We start from the raw sequence: 19,704 nt of genomic DNA on the forward strand, positions 1-19,704 counted from the left end.
TTCTGGGATCTGGTATCTACAGGTCTGACACAGTAATCGTAACAATAGCCCAGTTTCACTTCCCTTCAGAAACAACGCAGTTATAATGAGATTTATAATCTACCCGTGACCCTCTTTTCAGTGTATTTTTCTCCTTCACTGCATTAAATGATTGATGAGAGAATGACATCAAAGCCAAAAGCAACATAATTTCTTACAGCTTCTCACAATATCTTTATTGCAAAAATGGAGACGGTCCTGGAAAACCAGTGAATAAAATAACCCAGTAAAAGAGCTTGAAAGCCAAGCAATACACTGGAGAATCCCTTCAAGTAAATAATTATTAAAGGAGTCTACCTGGTCAGCCACTACGTGTTCCTCCTCGCCTGACCTCTGATTTAACCCGACTTCAACAACCCAGAAACCACCGAGTGGAGTGAACATCACAGCGTAATCTATCTCATACACAACTTCTCAGCAGATAACAGAACTAAGATCCTTTTTGTAGTTTTCTGTGGGAAGGAACAGCAGCTCGGTCCGTTTAATAATCGCGTTACTGTAACATAATACTGCAGATTAAATTGAACGCACTGTTCCCCTAAAAGCAACAGATGATTTTCGTCCAGCATCAACAAATTCAATCTGACAATTTCCAAGTCTGAGAGCAAAAATGGCTGTAAAAACACAATATCCATCCAGGAGTGGCAAAGTTAGTCTGATGAGTGATTGGATTTTAGCAGGATGCAGTTTGTGCTTCACTCAGTGAAATTTGTTTAAATGAGCCCTTTAAAGATTATTTGATCAAGTGGTTTCTTCAGCAGAAAAAAATGACAGAACAACAATGTCCTTCTTGGCCAACTTGTCTGCATCTTTCTGCATAAAACAGAATGGTCTAACCACCTGTTACAACCTATTAATTTAATGAACTTAAGCGTTCTAATACAGAAACTACTCAAACACCTACGTACACATGCTGGTTGCATCATATTTTCCAGTCTCCATGTACAGTATATGATATATCATCATAGATCTATTCTGTAGGCTCACAAAACTCCAAGTAAATGATATTTTTTTCCTTGTTGAAATGTGTAGGTTCTCTAAAGAAACTTCTCAGCACGTTACTGTGCAATGACTCATTTCCATTAACATTCCAACAATGTTTTTCATTAGGCCTAAAATGACGGCGCTTTTGTTAAAAACCAAACTGCATTCCTTAAACCAAATAAATATGGATTTGTTGAAATGGACAAGCTGAGCTCTGGCTGCTGATTGTACAACCTGCTGATCTCCCACACTCCTTAAACACACAAATATTGCAGCATGACTGTAAGTAATTAATTGCAACCTAAAACTGGCCTGGCTTACCTGTAGGAGGCAAAGCCGTTATTCAAACATACAGTCCTGCTACAGCTACAATCCAAAGATCTGCAACCTCACGATGTTCCAGTTTGTTTCCTCCTCGTTGGTTGATGTTCAGATATGAAATACACAAACAAGGTGACCGGGTGAAAGGTAACCTTAGCAGCTTCAGTGCTTCACTGCTCCTTTCGGTGTCTAAGCTATCGGGCCCCAATCTCCTATGAGACTGGGTTGGGATCTGTTGACTGAGAAGGCCATACCATGTGATTCAAATCGTTCTGCTGGTCCCATCAAGTTAAAAATAGGATGAGGGTGATAAATGAAGGGGAGATTTTTCTTTCAACTTGTCACCCTACTGCATCTATAAAAGCTCGTAATTTCACTGGCATTCTTCTACTTTGAGACATCATTCAAATCTCCTACATAGTCTTCCTGCATAGAAGGGGCATTCATTTCCACGGATATTCTTGCATCATCATTTGCCAGATATTCTTATCTGCTGTCAGTAAAACAGAGCAATTAGCTACATTTTTTAGATCACTGACATCACACGCTTTCAACAGTATTACAAGACAGTGTTGTTTTTGCCTATGTACAACACATCTGATACATTTTTATATATTTCTAAAAGTTCAGGGACATTAGTAAGCAAGGGCCCAGTGTGATCCTTGAGGTCACATCAATAACCCACATGATCAATACAGAAAAAACACGCGCATGTTCAATTTTAAAGCTCAAAAGTGCATCATCAAAGTCCATACTCCATTTCCCAGAGCTTTTAGTGTGAATACAAGAGGCCAGTGTATGGATAGAGGGTCAGATCTGACTCAGGAAATGCAATTAAAGATGCATAGGACCTCAGGAAATGGTACCAGGCCCACTTTTAGATTCCTGACCTGAATCCCTGCAGCAGAAAATGGAATTGGTCCCAAACCTCCAAGCCAGGATCACATAGGTATTATCCTCGAAGAAAGAATGTGCGCCTGTGCACAGGGGAGAAGGGTGATCTGCACTTGCATAATAGAGCAGCCCCGGAGTTTGAATATTGAAATAAGGACAACATCAACTGGACATTTGAGGAAAACTAGGCCATAGAATTAAATTACCCATGTGAGGAAAATGCACACAAACACACACACACTTACACGCACAGACACAAGGTCCGCATTGATTCCATTTATATCAGTAATTGAAACAAACTGACAGCCACAAATGAGCTCTGCATGAACTGACTGACAAAGCTCTGTAACCTCAAACGTCGGAAACGGTTTCAGAGGTAACACGACGCTCGCCCACACATTCATACATGAGTGTACGCCATCAACCAGATGGAAAGAAACATGTTGTTTCGGTGAAACCGTTTCTCACCTCTGTTTATGAACAAATCTACAAGGGCTGTCATGAAGAAAAAAGACAAGCGGCAACATCAAATGAAAACAAGTAAAACAAAAAAAATAACAAACAGGACATAGTGGAGAAGAAATAAAGAAAAAGAAGAGACGAAAAAAAGAAAGAAAAGACTGAGCAAAAAGATGACAAAAACAGAAAGACGGGAGAGCAGACGTACCACCGGTCTGGGAGCTCGGAGTGGTCTGGAATGAGCGACCAAGCGGGCCAAAGTGTCCTCCTCACCAGGGCGGTCGACTACATGAGCGTCATATGCCACCACGATGGACACCTCCTGCATCATCTTGACTCCTGCTTACTCCAAGCAGCAAGGAGCAGCGCAGGATGAATAAAAAAGGGAGGAAGAGAGGTGGAGAAGGATAGGAGCGGAGCTCAGCTGGCAGGTTTTGTTTCTCTCTGTGAGTGTAGGAGGCAACTGGCTGCCTTCAAGAGTCCCACAGGAGCTTAGCTCCGCCCACCGAGGAGGAGGAGAGGCAAAGTGGGGAGTGAGAGGGCAGTACAACACACCTGTTTGTTTCTCCCTCTCCCTCCCTGTAACGCTAGAAGTGTGTGACAAAGGAGGATGAGTTTGCTTTTTTCTTCCTCTCCAGTGAGCACGTCCCTCTCTCTGCTCCCTTTCTTTTGTGCCCCTCTCTCCAGCCCTTCTGTATTCTCTTTTACGCTTTTTACGTTGCAGTTTGTAGGTTTTCTTTTTTCTATTTCCTATTTCCTTCTTTTTACAAGCTCCTCGCTTGTTTACACAGCTACACTCTGTGAGTGTGTGTAAAGTAAAGAGGGTGTGCATGAGATTAAGAGCGATAGGAAGGAAGTAGTCAGATCAACCACAGTGACTTCACAGTTACACATCGTTCCAACGGTAGAATCTACAAAGTGAAGTGAAAGAGAATTCAAAGCTGTCCCAGATGAACGCTGTATTGTCCTCCCAAAGGACCCACATTTAAAATCCATCAGACAACCAGACACCGGCTCTAGAGCTGGTCCAAAGTGTTTTTAGCAGTCTCTGAAGTTTATTCAACTGACTTGGCAGCAGTCTGAAACTTTGTCACTAGATGACACTGAATCCTACTCACTATTCCTTTGAGACATGTTTCCTTCGTAACAATCCAAATCTACGTGTCCACATAGTTGTCAGCAAGTTTGAAGCTGACTCGAAAAGCTTTACTGTTTTTGAAACAATAAACCATTCGGCATAATGTTCATCTGTTACAGTAGTAACAGTAGTGGCAAGATTACTAATGGCTGCAGTTAACAGCATAAAGAAGCATTGTGCATGTGAACTGGTAACCAGGAGCTTTCTGAACCCCAGGTGAATGAAAAGTTTAGAGGTCTTTGTGATATTTTATCTCCACATTAGTTAATAATTGCCATGTTTCTTTTCAAGAAGAAGAACCAGCTGATCATTTATGTAATCAGTCAATTAGGTAATTACCCAATACATTCCAACTTATTAAGAATAAGTTGGAAATCTCCTCAAAACGCATTAACTGCTTTTCCACAAAGGCACAAAAACAAAAACCAAGACATTGATGGAAACATTGTTTGCAGGAACCCTTAGGTTTGTAATTTAGCCATAACCAAAAGTCATGTGCAAAGAATGGATTTGACTAAGCTCTCATTACAAAATCCACATCTATTTTGTAGCATTCAACCGTCACTCAAAGTGGCCTCGTTTTAATCAAATTTAAACTGAGGAGTAAAGTATCCATGATCGAGGCACTTATCCATAAAGACCAAAACTATGTTTTGACAAGTTGGTAGCAGAATTCGTAAATAAAAGATGGACAAAGTCTCTGTGGTGTCACTAATGGTTTATTCACTCATTTTTGAAGTCTTGGGTTCATATTAAGACAAGCTGGTGCAGTTGGAGTCTGACAAAAGTAGATGTCTTTCAGGAAGAAAACAGGACCATCGCTTTAAGGTGATCGCACACATTCAGCAGACAGAAGATGCGCTCATTCATGTCTTTTTGTAGTCTATGTGCTGCAATTATGTACAGATGTTGCCATTTACCCGTGGAAACTGTCCTGAACTGCATGATAACAAAAGTACTGAGGTCTGCTGCATGAAGAAGCTACTATATCTCAGCTGTGTGAAATTTGCAAAGTCCTTGTAAATACAGAATTCCTCAAGCAAGCAGATATTCTTTGCGGGAGTGAAAGAAAGATAGTTTGATGCCAATGCTATGTCTGCCATGTCGCGGATATCTTACAAGTGATGAGTCTAAAAAAGCAAAAGGACATGACTCAATAATCAGTTCTGAGTCACACATTTAACTGAAAGGCAATGAACCACGCCTGTCAACTTCACTGAGAGGACCAAGTTTTACAGTCAAACAAAGAATTAGTTATTGTCATCCACTGTTTCCTAAAATCTATGTATTCAATATGATATTTTACATCAAATGCATTTTGCCCTTAGATTGCAAGCCCTTATGTCACATTCTAATATAAATGTCACTGTTTTTCTGTTGTCTGTTTGAAAGTATGCCTGCGGCTTTGGAGTCTTCATCCATCACTGTAAACTTTCCTCCTCTAAATACTATTCTGCCAGCCTCCCTTTACACACCCCTTTCCCCTCTTTTGCTTCGGTTTGTTGAAGTTTAGCTTTTCTGATAGAAAAGTATAAACCTGATTAATCAGTCAAGCCCCGAGCAGCAAATGAATACATGACATTTCTCTCCCTTTTTATTAAAGCCACTCCAGCTGCGGTCTGGGGAATGTTTAAGGCTGAGAAATTCAAATTCTTCCCATAATCCCCAGAGAGGCTAAGCCACCCAACTACCCGTTGTGTTCATCAAACCAAGGCGCCGGTGAATTCTTTCGCTGTATAAAGCAGCTTATAGACTTCAGCTGATCCGATTTAAATGTTGACAGAGAAAAATGTGTAAATGGGTGGTCGAGGAGAAAGCAATGTGGCTTGAATAAGCTGGATTGCCCGATTTCTCTCGGAGTCTCTGAGAATCATCCGTCTTCCAAACTGTTAAATTGGCTCCTTCAATCTAGAAGTTACTATTTAACATCATATTAAGAATGACAACATTTACTGTGGGTGGAAAGAGAGTAGCTACTTATCCAAGTACCCCTCTTTCCTTTCATCTCTTATCCAAATTACAAGACAAGAATCTCAGCTGCTGTGGTGCTTCACCAACACTTTGTCGATATGTGGCCAACAGAATTCGGTTTTTCCACAGGTGCTTTTCATTTCTTTAACAATACAATAACAAACAAGCAGCCAGCAAATTCATGAAATCTAATTCAAACATCACTGACTTGGGCAAAGAGAGGACTGACTTCCTTTGTGGTAGAATGTGCCATGTGTGGCCGGTTGAGGCCTTACGTTAGCTGATCTAAAGTAACCAATTAGCTGATCGTTGTCCAAAAATATTGACTTTTTAGGAAGTGTTGAAGTTATTATGTTTACATGATGTAGAGTTTCTTCAGTTTTACTATTATTTGTTCTATTTTATTGTAATAAAAACTGTGACAGCATGGTTGGCAAGGAGACGAGTTGAGTTGGGATGCGATATACTGAGGTGCAGAAGGGCTCGAAATGATGTGGCTTGGCAAATTCATGAGGCATTGTGATGTAATGTGAGATAAGTAAATGTGACATGGCGTAGCTGGATTCCTGGCTTCATGTGGCGGTGTAACGCATTAAAAGCTGATGTGAGATGCTGTGATCTATGGGTGAGCCTGGTGCAGTTAGACGGATGGTCAGTGGTAAAAATAGAGTGAAAAGCAGTGAATGAAAAACATTAGTTCCATCGTATTCTTATCTTCATTTCTGTCTGACTGGCTAACTCTGTATACTTGCATCCACAGGGAATATTACCCTTGAAAGCGTAAAAAAAAAACCTAGACTTATTCATGAATATGAAAGCAGAAGGAAGATGGTGTGAAAGAGAAGCCCTCAAATATATATATGTAAATCATCATCAGGTCAGTCATCTCCTCCTTAAAGCCGAACTGAACACCTGAACATCCAGAAATGTAGTCATAAACAGCTACCAACTGTATACCACAGCTCTACAAAGCCAATTTGAACAGCCTAAGCCTTTAAATATGGGACATTTGGGTGAATCTTGCGAAGCAGTTAGTCTCCTTACAGATGTGAGAGGACAATGTCAAAGAGCAATGACATTGTCATTGACGATTTGAGAAATGTGCCAAAAAAAAAGAAGACACGAATGACAAAAGGAACATGGCTCGTGGGTTTTCATGGAGACCAACAAAAAGGTGTGAAAAATAAATATGCCAACCGCAAGAGGAGACTCAGATCAGCAGGGAATAATACAGAGATGAGCAGAAACAGACAGCTTGTCCTGAGGTAATGTCATCCCGTCCCATTACATATTCTATCATTTCACCTGCCTGCACAGTCTGTCTCTGCACAGCATGTGTGCTTCGATGATAAGTGAGTCAGGGGCTTTTGCCACATGTGAGGGTCCAGAGAAATGTTAATATGTTTGTCCAGAAATTGAGAATTGAGTGTACAACCTGAGTAAAAGAGTGGTAAAGCAGAATTAGTAAAGATGCCTAAACCCACAGGATACCCACGTTTCCATTCTCTGACGATTCAAATTAAACAAACCTTGATGAGCAAAAAAAAAAAAAAAAAAAAAAAAGTGGACATGCAAAAGATTAAAAAAAAAAGAAATGGAAAAAAGCTCTTCATCAAGGATTACTTTCATCTCTGGGAAGATCTGCTATATAATATTCTCTTACTGTACATTATATATCATATATTTAAGACTACGATCAATCATGTGAGTTTATTGTTTTCCAGCCAAGACCAAAAACAGCTGGTGAGTCACATGATTTGAAGTTTTTGCTAAGTTGTTTCAATTCAAATAAAAAACATCCCACGCAAGCATAAAACCCTTTTTTGCATGAGTGGAAGTTTTTTTTTTTTACCTTTTCCTATTCACACCTTCAAGAAGCCAACTAATGGCAATGGAAAGCCAGCTACTGCCAGTTATACGATATCATAAATAACACTCACCCAATTAGCGTAATATTTAGTTCTAAGAATGCTGTTTGTGCCTCCTGCAGAGGTGTAGAGACTTGGTGTGAAAAAGGAGCACAGCAGCTATTGTGGTCGACGTTTGAGGCTGACAAACTTGCACAAAAGTGCCCTTTTAAGTGAGATGCTTGTATTTCTGCAAGATTGTGCAAGACAAACAGAATGCTACCAAACAACCAGAGATAAAGAGTGAGCCGCAGTGCGTGGTATCCTGTACGTAGTAAAATGATGAAATACATCAAACATTGGTGATACAAGCACTCATACTGTGTACCAACATGCTCTTGAGCAAAATACTAGTATTACAATCTATGTACTCACTCTAAGCTTTACTCGACGACGAGAAAACATGTAAAAATATAAACTCTATGCAGATACAGAGAGCCATGGACAGCGAAGCGGCAAGAGGGTGGAAAGAGGATGATTATCACTTTTATCTTTCTCTGTCAACTCTTTCCTTCCTCTATCAGGCCACACGCTGCTGACATAGACACACACACACACACACATACATATCAAATACACTGTGTACCACTTTGGTCTCTGGTGACTCCAGCAAATTCCCTAAATGCCAGCAGCCTCGTTAAGGTCAGCAGGAGGACGATAACGTCTGTGTGTCCAAAGGAATTCAAGAGAAAACAGCCGCGCATATTCTGAGGAAAACTATGACTACCATCCCTGGAAGCCAGGTTTTTATCTGCTGCGCTCTTTTGAGACCGATATTCAGAACAATGAAAGCAAATATACAAGAAAGACTAAAGGCACAGGGGTATAAAAATACCAATCAATCACCGAGAACAACGCAAATGGCTGTTGGAGATGACATAACTCAGCTATGCAGTATGTCAAACAGTGCAGTCAGTTCCTCTCTTTTGCTGCCCTCTCAGTCAGACCTCTGAAACAAAACAGAGATCAATTCAAGGCACATCTCAGTTGGCCTATTTCCTTCAAAATGTCAAGTCTGACGGAGGTTTTAAATTCTCAAAGTAAGAGAATATTCAGCATCACAATGCCAGAGGGATCAACTCTAAGGTAAAGTACGACCTTTTTGGATATCACTATAAAGTGTGCTGGAATTCAAACACAACCAATCTCTCAGAAATTATCGACCAAGTAGATGAAAAGTAAAGCTTCTCGATTAGCTGTTCAGCAGTCAGTGCAAAAAAAAAGTTACTTCATACGACAACCAGAATATCACTGATTGAGTCCCAACAACAGCAACAACTGTAATGGACTTCTGACTCCTTTGGTTACATGTACTGGTGTCTCAGTGGGAGATGCCAGGAAGTAAATTCCATTCTGTGTTGCTTGGACTCACTGAATAATCTCCTTTAATGACCTGCGTGTGTGTGCATGTTGTAAATACAGTTTTGGGAGAGCAAACAATCAGTACAGCATTAAGATTTAACTGAATACATGCGTTTGTATGTGGAGCTCCTCTCCTACCTTGATGTTGCAGGCCTGCTCCATAAGCCTTCGTGCATTCTCTGCAGCTCTGTATCGTTTAGGGAGCTGAACTCTGAAGAACTTCAGAGCCCCCTCAAAGTCAGCCTGTAAGAGGTCCTCTTTGGATGTCTGGAGGGAGACATGAAGAGGCGGAAGGAGGGTTGGTTGTGGAGATAGAAAAAAGATATTCATTAAGAGCCAGACATGAGGCTCATAAACTCCAACAGATTGTTCTTCCAAGTTGTCAGTTAACATGTTATAATGTTGACTTTTTAATGAGAATCTATTGATGTAAATTCCTTGATAACGCAGCATTTTTCAAAGTTAAACATTTCACTTTTCCATTACATTCATTAGACAAAAGGAATAGATATAATTAGGTAACTTCAGTTTTCAATAATTACATTGGCTCTACCTCCTCATCCAGAACAGCCATTATCTTCCATTATATGTAACTGGATGCCAATAACTTAAAAGGGACCTCACAGGGCAGATCTCCTTTCGACGTGTTGCTCACTTGTTCTGTTCGCATTCACATATGAGAAAAAAAACCTCCCTATATTGTTCTTCAAACTAATGTCACTTGCATAATTATATCTCTCACGATCACTGGAGAGTTTTCAAAGTAGTTCAATTTATTTTTACTTTTATATGAACTCAAACCGAATATGGAGATGGATACCTTTTTGAAGAGTGGATGGTAAACAAGTCAGTAAACATTCAACAACACAAATACCGCCATCTTGTGGTGAAAAGATGCACAGACATGACAATCTATGTGCTCAGAGAGCGTTTGATCAATTATCAGGGTCTGTTATTTTAAGGTCAAAGTATGACATCACCAGATCATGTGATGTTTCCTCTTATTTTCCATTTTCATTTAGAGAGCAACTACTATTGTGAACAACATGAAAAGAAAACGGAGGGGGGCCGGAGAGGTTCATACGCTAAAGGAGTTTTACCATTGTATTATTTATGCAAAATTGGCTTCTGTTACACATGAACAAACCTGATGGCGGCAGAATTTCCCACCTTCAGATTCAATGCACAGAGACACAGTTAAACACAAACCCTTCCTTACATCACATGCAATTTAAAAACAGAGACCGTTATTCTGAGAGGTGCCGTTTCATGTCATCTGTCCTCACCAATATCTCTTCCCAATATCAACACAAGTCAAACTAGCATTCTATTACACTTGACCCCCACTGCATGCTGGTGCCTGTTTGTTTCACTCAGCATATATATCCCCGTCCCCCTTGCCTCACCGCCAGCAGCCTGGGGACGAAGAGCCGGTGTCCCATCCCAAGAAGATCCATTGCCCTGCAGAAAGAGTCTGCTGAGGCTTGACTGCTGTGGGTACCCTCTTCCACCTGTCCCTCTCCATCCTCCACCGCCCTGCGTGCTGCTGGAAGGGGCAGATGTGGGCTTAGGGCCGGTATAGGGGGAGGAGAGGGTGGACACGATTGTGGAGGAGATGGAGGTGGGGTGGGGCAGGGCGAGGGAGAGGGGCCGTCCCGCTCTGGGGCCAGGGTGGCAGATGACTCCAGCGTGTCGTGTGAATGTCACAGTGGGTTTCTCAGTTGCTGGAGGGGAGCTTGAGGAAGGGTGTGCCTAGAGCAGACACCGTGGAGGATTGTGGAGTCAACTTGAGCAAGCTGTTTTGTGGTCAATGTCCAGGAGAGGTAAGTGGTCGACTGATCTGTCACAACAGATGTTCAGGAAGCTCATAGAAATCACACAAGAGCAGACACAGCCTCGGCATCCCATATATGTAACATTGGGATTGATTCTGATCTGATCTTTTGGGCACCACAGAATTTCAACAAGTGGACCACATTTTGGTGGAGGCCACTCAGCTTGTACCACTGTCAGAGCCCAGAAACGGCCCTCTGGTGCGACAGAATCACAGTCAGAAAATCTTGCATTGACTTGCCTCTCTGCATAATGCTGAGAGCAGCTACCTGCCAGACTCACTCTGAAATCCAGTCACAGTACCCACTCTCATCTTCCTTTGGCAAACTCCTCCAACCAATTCCAATCCAGTATGCTGTTGCCTAGCAACAAAGCTGAATGACACGTGGGCTGCTGCTCCAGCAAACTGCAGCGACTGATAAGCACTGCACCTTTTTCTCCCTTTTATTTTTCCTTCGTTATCAGTCTTCAAAGATGTTGAGAAAATTCCCCTCAGTCTGAACAGCAGCTCAGGGCTCAGTCAGTGAGATGAGACATCAAAGCAGTTGATACACTCTGTGCCCCCTTTCCAAATAAGAGGGGGGCCTTAACATAAACTAAGATTTTAGCTTTCTTTGAAATGTAAAACAGTTGGGGGAAGATAAAAAAAACAGCTCTTTTTTTTTTTTTTACCTGCCCTCAAAAACATGGGCAGGCAGTCCTGGCAGCATAGCAGAGGTTTGATAACTGTGGGAATATGCTACTTCTGTGCCTGCAGGAGATGATGCTCCGTGGTTATGGCTGAGAGGATGCTGAACTCGTTGAGTCACACGCAGATCACTGATGCGTGGATTAAAAAAAAGGAGCAAAAGTAGCTAATAAGAAAAAGGGTGTCGCAACAGTCTCTCTGAGTGTGCGTTCCCGTTGACTGGTAATCCTTTGGCATGAACTCTGTGCAGATCCAAACAACATGAAGCAGTAAAAGTACTTTCCAGTCGCAGCTCCAGCGTGAACTTCAGCGTCTTTTTTCCCTGCGGATATCTATTAGCAGAGGCAGCCAGGCATCCAGTCCGGAGCAGTTTGAAGAAGATCTTTCACTCTCTTTCTCATGGGAAGTCACTCCTGTCACTCAGCGAAACAAACTACATAGACAAGTGTTTGGATGAGTGCATGTTGTTGCACTGTCAGGAATGTTGGCTCCACACATAAGGTGGGGTGAGGCAAAGCAAAGAAATGACAGTGTTTCCCATCAGCCACTTCTCGTCGTCTCTCTTGCTCTTTGTGATGCTAAAAGCTAATGGCTAACAGCCGGTAGGGGCGGCTCCATTGCAGAGGTCTGGGTGGTGGACAGAAGTAGCGTGTTGGAGAAATAAATATCCAGCCAACAAAGATGAGGGAGAGGCAGAAACGGAAAAGGTAAAAAGGAGAGGCAATGAGGAACTGAGGGAAAAACGCTCCAAGTCTGCATCCATGGAAGGTAAAGATGAAGAGGAAAAAAACAGAGCTTTGCTCCTTCTGGTTCAGATTGCTAACGTTACACCTTGTGTTCCTGTTGTGATGTGCATGGCGACTGCTCAGCAGAGAGGGAGGGAGGCGAGCGCAGATGGAGGGAGGGGTGATGAGAGTGGAGAGGAGTGCAGGATGGATGAAGGAGGGAGGGGGGAGCCTCGGGGGAGAATGCCGTCATGCCTGGCCAATAGAAAGCAGGCAGTGGAAGCCCCCTCCGCACTCCTCCTCCTCACATCCTCATTTGTTCCCATTTCCGACCATTGCATCCTCAAAATATTTCCCTCTCCAAAATATATATACTGTATGATTATGGCAACAATGGAATTATGATTTGCACTTTTTTTTTCCTTTTTCTATTAATTTACTTATTTTGTCAAGGAATCTGTACATTGTGTGACCATTTTCCATAAAAAAAAATAGAAATAGTGACAGACTCTTTATATTAATCTAACCAATTTCCTCAGTTTAGAGATATTTTTCAACCATATCTGAAAACATCTCTGTGCAAAACATCTCAGGAAAACGTAATATTTGAAAGATACAATCCTGATGTCACGTCAAACACGATTTCCAGAAAAGTAGATTTTCTTTTCCAAAATGCAACAAAAACTTTAATGTATCATTTTTTGACTGGTTTTAACCTTTACTTAACACACACACACACACACACACACACACACACGTACAAATTGAACTGTTTTCAGTTTCAATTACCTATTTTATCGTATTTAGAGAACACAAAGAAATCTAGAATTAAACGTCAGCAACAAACACACAAAGTCTGCTGCATCTCTTCAAAAATTTCAATATGCGCCTCTGCATCAATGATGCTTTGACACATATGCAAGTCACCCATAGCACAGGCATCGATGCACCTCCATACATTCACGTGTGTCCATCATCTTTCTGCTCATCTTGAGCAATTAAAAAAAACAAAGACTGCGTTTCTGTGAGATCACCAGAGAATCCTGCAGCATTTCTGCACACAGCTGATATATGGCTTTGTGAAAACTGTTTTTCAAAGTATTCATGAGTCCATTTGGCTTTACTGATCATGGTGGTCTCCCATGCAGAGCCATCTGGGGGCTTAAAGGTGTTTTTCCCATAGTGGAACACACACTATATCCCATGGTGGGGGTTTCCATATTGTATCTTTTGCACTGAGATTTCCCTATATACAAATATGTAAATTTAACTTATTGATAGTTCTCTGATGGAGTCTGGCAAAAATTGCTGTACCACAACCCATCTGTGCATGGAAAGATTAAGGTAGATGCTCCTTTTATAACCTGAAACCTTCAACCTGTCACCTCAATAAATCTGCTGATTGCAGAATCTTCGATGTGTAACGGTATTACACGTGTAGATTTTGTTTATGTTTTCCATCAAGTTGGACACGGCAGACACAGAAAATCCTTTGTACTTGTGTCTGTTATACAAAGGTTCAAGCAATTAACAGATTACAGGTTTAAGTTGTTGATACATTTTAGAAAGCATCCCAAAAGTTCTATAAATTCACTTTGTATATTGACAACATTTAATTTACTTTTAGTAAAGATACCCTTTAGATACCTTTTAGTACCCAGATTTATTTTTTTTTTGGATGGCAGAAAAAGTTAAAAAGTGAAAAACCACTGAGCTTCATGCTGGTTGACTTCATCATAGATTCTCTTCAGTTTAACCTCGTTACTACAATGACTGAATAAAAAAAGTCAAACTTATTCTTGAAATATCTCAGCAAGTGTGTTTATGACTTTAACTTATTCAGAAACTGAAACTTATACTAGAATAATACAAAGAAATAAAAAAGAAGAGATGTTAACTGAAGTGTTTGTTTCAGTACTAAGACGTGTATGACATGATAAAACAAGGAAGCTTATCATGTAGTCACATGATAATAATGGCTGTCCCGTCAAATTAATGTCTCCATGGAACCACCAGACCATAGTCATGTAAAACACAAACAGATATGATCACAAATAACGCTACACCACATTGCTTAACCTATTTCAAATTTGTAAAGAATAAAGTTAAAATACAGAAAAAAATACAGTTAAAAAATAACTATTTTGCTTAGATTTCTTTTCCTTTAAAGCTCACTGAGGCTCTTGGTAGGTTTTCAGATCAATATGTTTCTGGCTCGCTCATGTAGAGAAGAGGGATTGTGGCCAGTCTGGGCAAAGTGTTGTTGGGACATGTGATTTCCATTAACGATACTTTCACAATGCTCTGAACAAATAGAAAACGGAAACCACTGAAATCTTCCGGTGTCCTCTTAACTTGTGTCTTCCCACAACTCCATCTTGCAGCCCTTTTGAAAGCACTTTTACAAACATGGAGAATTCTTTGTTTTTCAATGCAGTTCTTTTTCTTGATGAACAACTAGTTTTATTTATGTCTAACCAAAACCACTACAAATGATGCCAGGTCAGTTAGCCTGGTCATGATGGTGATTGGTTTATTTTACATACACTGTGGGACATGAGTTTAAAAGTCATCAACTTTAGCTGACAGGAACAAACTATCTAAATTAAATTAAGTTCTGCTAAAAACAGTACACTAAAATTTTAAGTAAAATATGAATTAAAGAGTACCCTTTAAGTTAAAAACACTACAGATGTAGTATTCTGGTCAGAAAGTGGCTTAAAATGACATTTTCTAAATTTGTCCAACAAAAACAGATCATTTCTCCCTTCAAGGTGCAGTTTCTGATTTAAACACTGGGGGGAGACAAATGTACAAAACACTCTTTTAAGGTAACATCAACACTAGGCTGAGGACTCAAAACACCTCAAGCACAATTGTTATCCATAGTTATGTGAAAAAATTCTCTCTTTTTTTTGTTTCTGAGATTATTTCTTTATGAAAAATTTATAACAGTCACACAAACAAAGTCTACAACTAAAAACTAAAAAAAAGATGTAAAATTAAGAAGATAGTAATTGTTTGGATAGTAAAATAAAGGCAGTTACAGTGAATTTAATGACTTGATTTAGCACTAACCTTGAGCAGGGCCAGGGCTACGTTGAAGATGATGTTCAGTCCCTGGAAGAGACAGAATTATACGTGAGTCTAGAAACAACAAAACACATCTGCAGGTTTTAAAAAGGTTAGAACCATTTAATTTGATCAGTCATTTCTTTACGAAAACAAAGGTACTGCTAACTTTTTCCAGACATTTATAGGTCTGCATTTCTCCTGTTCTTAGTGGATAACACCAAACTCCCTTCAAAGTCTTTACCAATTCAGCTAACCTTTTAAAAACTATTATTCAAATATCTGAACTCTTATTGAATTAAGATCAAAGAGAGGTGTACCACGCTTTTCTGCAGCATCTCAGACAAAATTAGGATGAACAATAGCTCAGTTACAAGAGTTTGAAAGGGTCTTAATACTAGTGTCAACAGGATCTTTTAGTTCTTCATATTTAATAAAACAAACAGCAAAATCACAAGCAACTTTTAACCTTGTCCTCATGGATGTGTCAAAAATGATTTGTCATTACAACATTTAACAAAACCTTGTTTGAGAAACAATAACTAAAATATCAACAGTGAAATAAAGGCCATCAAGAATTTCCACTACGTTTCAGAAAAGTCGACGTTTGTGGGAAGAAAGTAGAGAGAAAAAAAGACAGCTGAACTATAAAATGCACTTTAGAAAACATCACTGAAGTACTGCAGTTGAAAAACTGTTATTTCCATATAAATAACAGGGGCATTTCCACAAATATCTTAATAGCATTTTTAGACCTTTTAAGACATCTTAAAGCTCAGTTTTATACAGAACATCTCACTCGTTCATACAGCTTTTCCTTTTGGCTTCATCACCATTACAGTCAATCATTTAAGTCTTAGAATCATTATTATAAATAAATGCAAATGTGCTGAAGCTACAGAACAATGAAATCCTGACAGAGCGCAGAGCTTAAGACACCTTTCACGGAGCAGAGCAGATTCAAAGGTGATGAAAAAGAAACACAACCAAGTGAACCTTTCCTTGGTTTTATTTAGGACTTATGCTGCTATGCAAGTCAAACATTACCATTTACACTCTTAAAGTGGGGCATATGATGGAGTTGGGTTGTTTTCTTTTTATAGACTGACGTACATGTCCATGAAAACTGTGACTACATGCTTTTACTTCCCTCTCTATTATTGCAAGGCTTGTTGTTTTGACACAAAAAGAAAGACAGAAAATGTAAAACTGATGCTTGCCATGCATGGGAACATCCCTCTCCTTGGTCTCCGGGACAACCGGTTCACATGGCAACACAGAGCTAAAAATATCTGGGCAGCTCCAAAAATAACTGGAGAAAATGAAAAGAGGGGGAGCTCTGCCTCCACACACCTTTCTTTGTAGGCCTGAAGATGGTGCTACCATGCTGAGGCATGATCAAAGGTGTGTATGACAAAAGGAAATATCACCTTAGAGTGACTGTGTATCCTCACAAGACAGATTCACGGGGAGATGAAAGATAAGCATTCTGAGAGGAGAGGATACAGTATACAGAGAGTGCAAACTGGGAAGGTAATGGGGCAAATTGTGATCATAATTAAACTGCAAAGTGTGGTGTGCTTTGTCCAAATAAACTGTATGAATACTGGTCATCACATGAAAATAACTTGATGCACAGATGTGACATTCATTCAAACAGCCTGGAGCTTCCTTATGACCAGTCTATTCGGCATTAAAATAAATAAATAAAAGTGTGAAACAGTAATTTAAGTCAAGAGAGAGATTAAATAAATGGGAAGAAAGGGACAAAAAGGAGAGATAAGGGAAAAACTGGAAAGAAGAAAGGATAGTTTGAGTAAAAAGTGCAACCAAAATAAGCTGGTGAAGAGAATCAGCAATGAGAGGTTGGCCTATATAAAACAATTTGAAAATAAAGGCAAAGTGGGATGAAATGGTTGGTAAGAAAATGAAAGACAGCTAAAGGGTTGTTGAAGAATTGGCAGAAAAAGAGGATGCTGAAAGAAAACAAAAAAATGAGTGTGGGGAGATGAGGCGGGGAAGTCAGAAAACGAATGTCGAAAAGAAGGATGCAGAGTACGAAACTTGTGGTTTTACAAGCAAGTCCTCATCATGCGGCTCATTGGGTGAGAAAGGGAAACTTTTAATTGTTCTGCCTCAGGCCAGCAGGAGGACAGAAAGAGGGAGGAGTGGAAGAGATGGAGGGAGACAGAAAAGGTGGGGGGAGGAAGTGCAGAGCATTTGACTTTGGTGGTTTATGTTAGAAAACTTTTTGAGGACAGTTAATTGAAATACTAATAATCTATTAGATGTCAATCAGTAAAGCTATAAATACAGACTTGGTTTTAGCAAGCAATAGTGACAAATATTAGGTTCCTGGGCTGTGACTGTAAGTGGATCACGTTATTTTGCTTAGTCACCAGGACAATGGAATGTATCTGAGGGATACCGCTCTTAAAATGGCTACATAGATCCTTCTGACAGAATTTAAGCTGCTGCTGTGGATTAGGTCTGTTCATCTGGTCATGGCAGATGTGCTGTTTCTCAGCGCTCTCTTCCTGACCCCTTAGAACTTTAAGAATATTCGCCAAATTAAACCTTTCTCAGTGCTGACACAGCTGCTCACTCCATCTTCAGACTAGAGCCTCAGAGAGATGTTCCTCGTTCATCCACGTTACATGTTGTATTTCGCCGGGTCTGTTTGGCGGTTACGTCTGCCTCCTGAGCCACGCCTCCCTCAGTGTCAATCAATGACACAATATTGCTTTTCTTGAGCGGTACAGTAATTCTGCACACTACGTAGACCACGCAAAAATGTGTGATGGAGCAATTCAAATAGACATAAACGCTGACCCATTTACCATTTTAAATTCCAGATTTTTCAAGACTATATTTTTTCGTTGACTTTTTGAGGTATTCCTGTACAAATATTTGGCAAATATTTAGCATTCTGAATAATTTAGATCATACAAATCAATTATCACCAAATCAATATAAAGCATTTTATTCAAGTTTTAATCCTGAATCAGTGAAAAACAAGGAAAAACACCAATATTTCTGCCCAAAGACGAAGCAAACTAACCAGTGCTACCTACTGTATTCTCCTGCTACCTATACAATCTCATATTTTGGTTCCCCCATACTTTTTGTCTCTTTTACAAATAGGAAAGCAAAATTTGAATATACATTTTCAAGGCATCTGTTAATTCACAATATTTATGGCATCCACAAAAAAAAAACAACTAAAGCTTTTGATGACGTGAAGCTCATTCTGACCCACTTCTCTCCCACACAGAGGTGGAGCAGGCTGCCTCCACTGCATTCTAGTCTACTGTACAACAACACGTTGATCATATCGTAAAAATATGGTTCCATTTGGAGTAAAGAAGACGAAGCAGTGTATGATTCAGCGAATTTCTGTCTTACATGTTGCTAATGTAGGGTAAATAGTCTGCACACCATCTTTTAACCTCAGCTAGGTTCATAAAGTCCAGTAATGTGTGCCTCATTCACTCATTCATATAAAGATGCAATGCAGGGTACTCGCCATGAAAGCTACTGCTACTGGGAGCAACTTGGGGTCCACTGCATTGTCTAAAGACACCTCAACATAGGGAGAGCCTTCCATTTGTTGGATCTATCCAGCAAAACAATGACTAATTCATTACTTTTTCATATTTTTCAAGACTGTAGAGTAACCCGTTTTAAAATAGATACACAAGAGTTTATCAGCGTATGCTCTTCCATAATTTACTTGTAACTCTCCTCTTGCATGTACATGACATTACTGCATGACCTTAACTTTGCTTCATGTCTCTTTTGAAGTTTGTGCGTTTAACTCTCTGCACCTTTCTGGCTCCACAGCTGCATATTTCTATTCTGTGAACATTTCTCCCACCAGCCTGCTCAGTGCTCATCTCTTCGCTCTCTCATCCACAGCCGTTCGAGGCAAACGGCAACCCTCCAGGAGCCTGGCTGTGTTCGAGGTGGTTTCCTGTACTTTACTATGTAAAAAGCACAGTATTCTAAAAAATACATGAAAATAAGCCAAATTAATAATAAAATCGGGATCTCTGTTATTTTAGGGAAAGACAGATGTCCAGACTTATTTAAGTTAAGAGCATGGTTTCAGAGTCACATAGATCTCGTTTTGAAGATAAAAAAAAAAAAAAACACTCTAGATCAGTTTAGTGGTCCTAATGATATCAAAGCATTGATAGCATCAACCCCTGGAAGCCTGAGCTGAATGCAGATGCATAAGTGCTGGTGGTTTTTCCGAAATACTCTTTACTTGTAGTTGGTCAGAGCTTCAGCTGAAACACTATTCTACCT

At 40.1% G+C, this 19,704-nt stretch overlaps 1 protein-coding gene across 3 annotated transcripts in view; it reads right to left on the reverse strand.

Annotated features, from left to right (window-relative positions):
- Positions 1-19,704, reverse strand: part of rabgap1l (RAB GTPase activating protein 1-like) — a 109,559-nt gene that overhangs the window by 11,969 nt on the left and 77,886 nt on the right. The window contains exons 18-19 of one of the 3 annotated variants that reach the window (XM_075485689.1): positions 15,400-15,441; positions 9,214-9,342 (exon numbers count right to left, since the gene is read on the reverse strand). In XM_075485689.1, the coding sequence (XP_075341804.1) occupies positions 9,214-9,342; positions 15,400-15,441 (171 nt within the window). Of the gene's footprint in view, positions 1-2,905; positions 3,197-9,213; positions 9,343-10,481; positions 10,619-15,399; positions 15,442-19,704 lie in introns of those variants that run through there. The other 2 variants (XM_075485690.1, XM_075485691.1) reach the window with 2 other exon arrangements.

Source organism: Odontesthes bonariensis, chromosome 15, assembly GCF_027942865.1.
Source record: "Odontesthes bonariensis isolate fOdoBon6 chromosome 15, fOdoBon6.hap1, whole genome shotgun sequence".
In the NCBI taxonomy this organism is placed as follows: Eukaryota; Metazoa; Chordata; class Actinopteri; order Atheriniformes; family Atherinopsidae; genus Odontesthes; species Odontesthes bonariensis.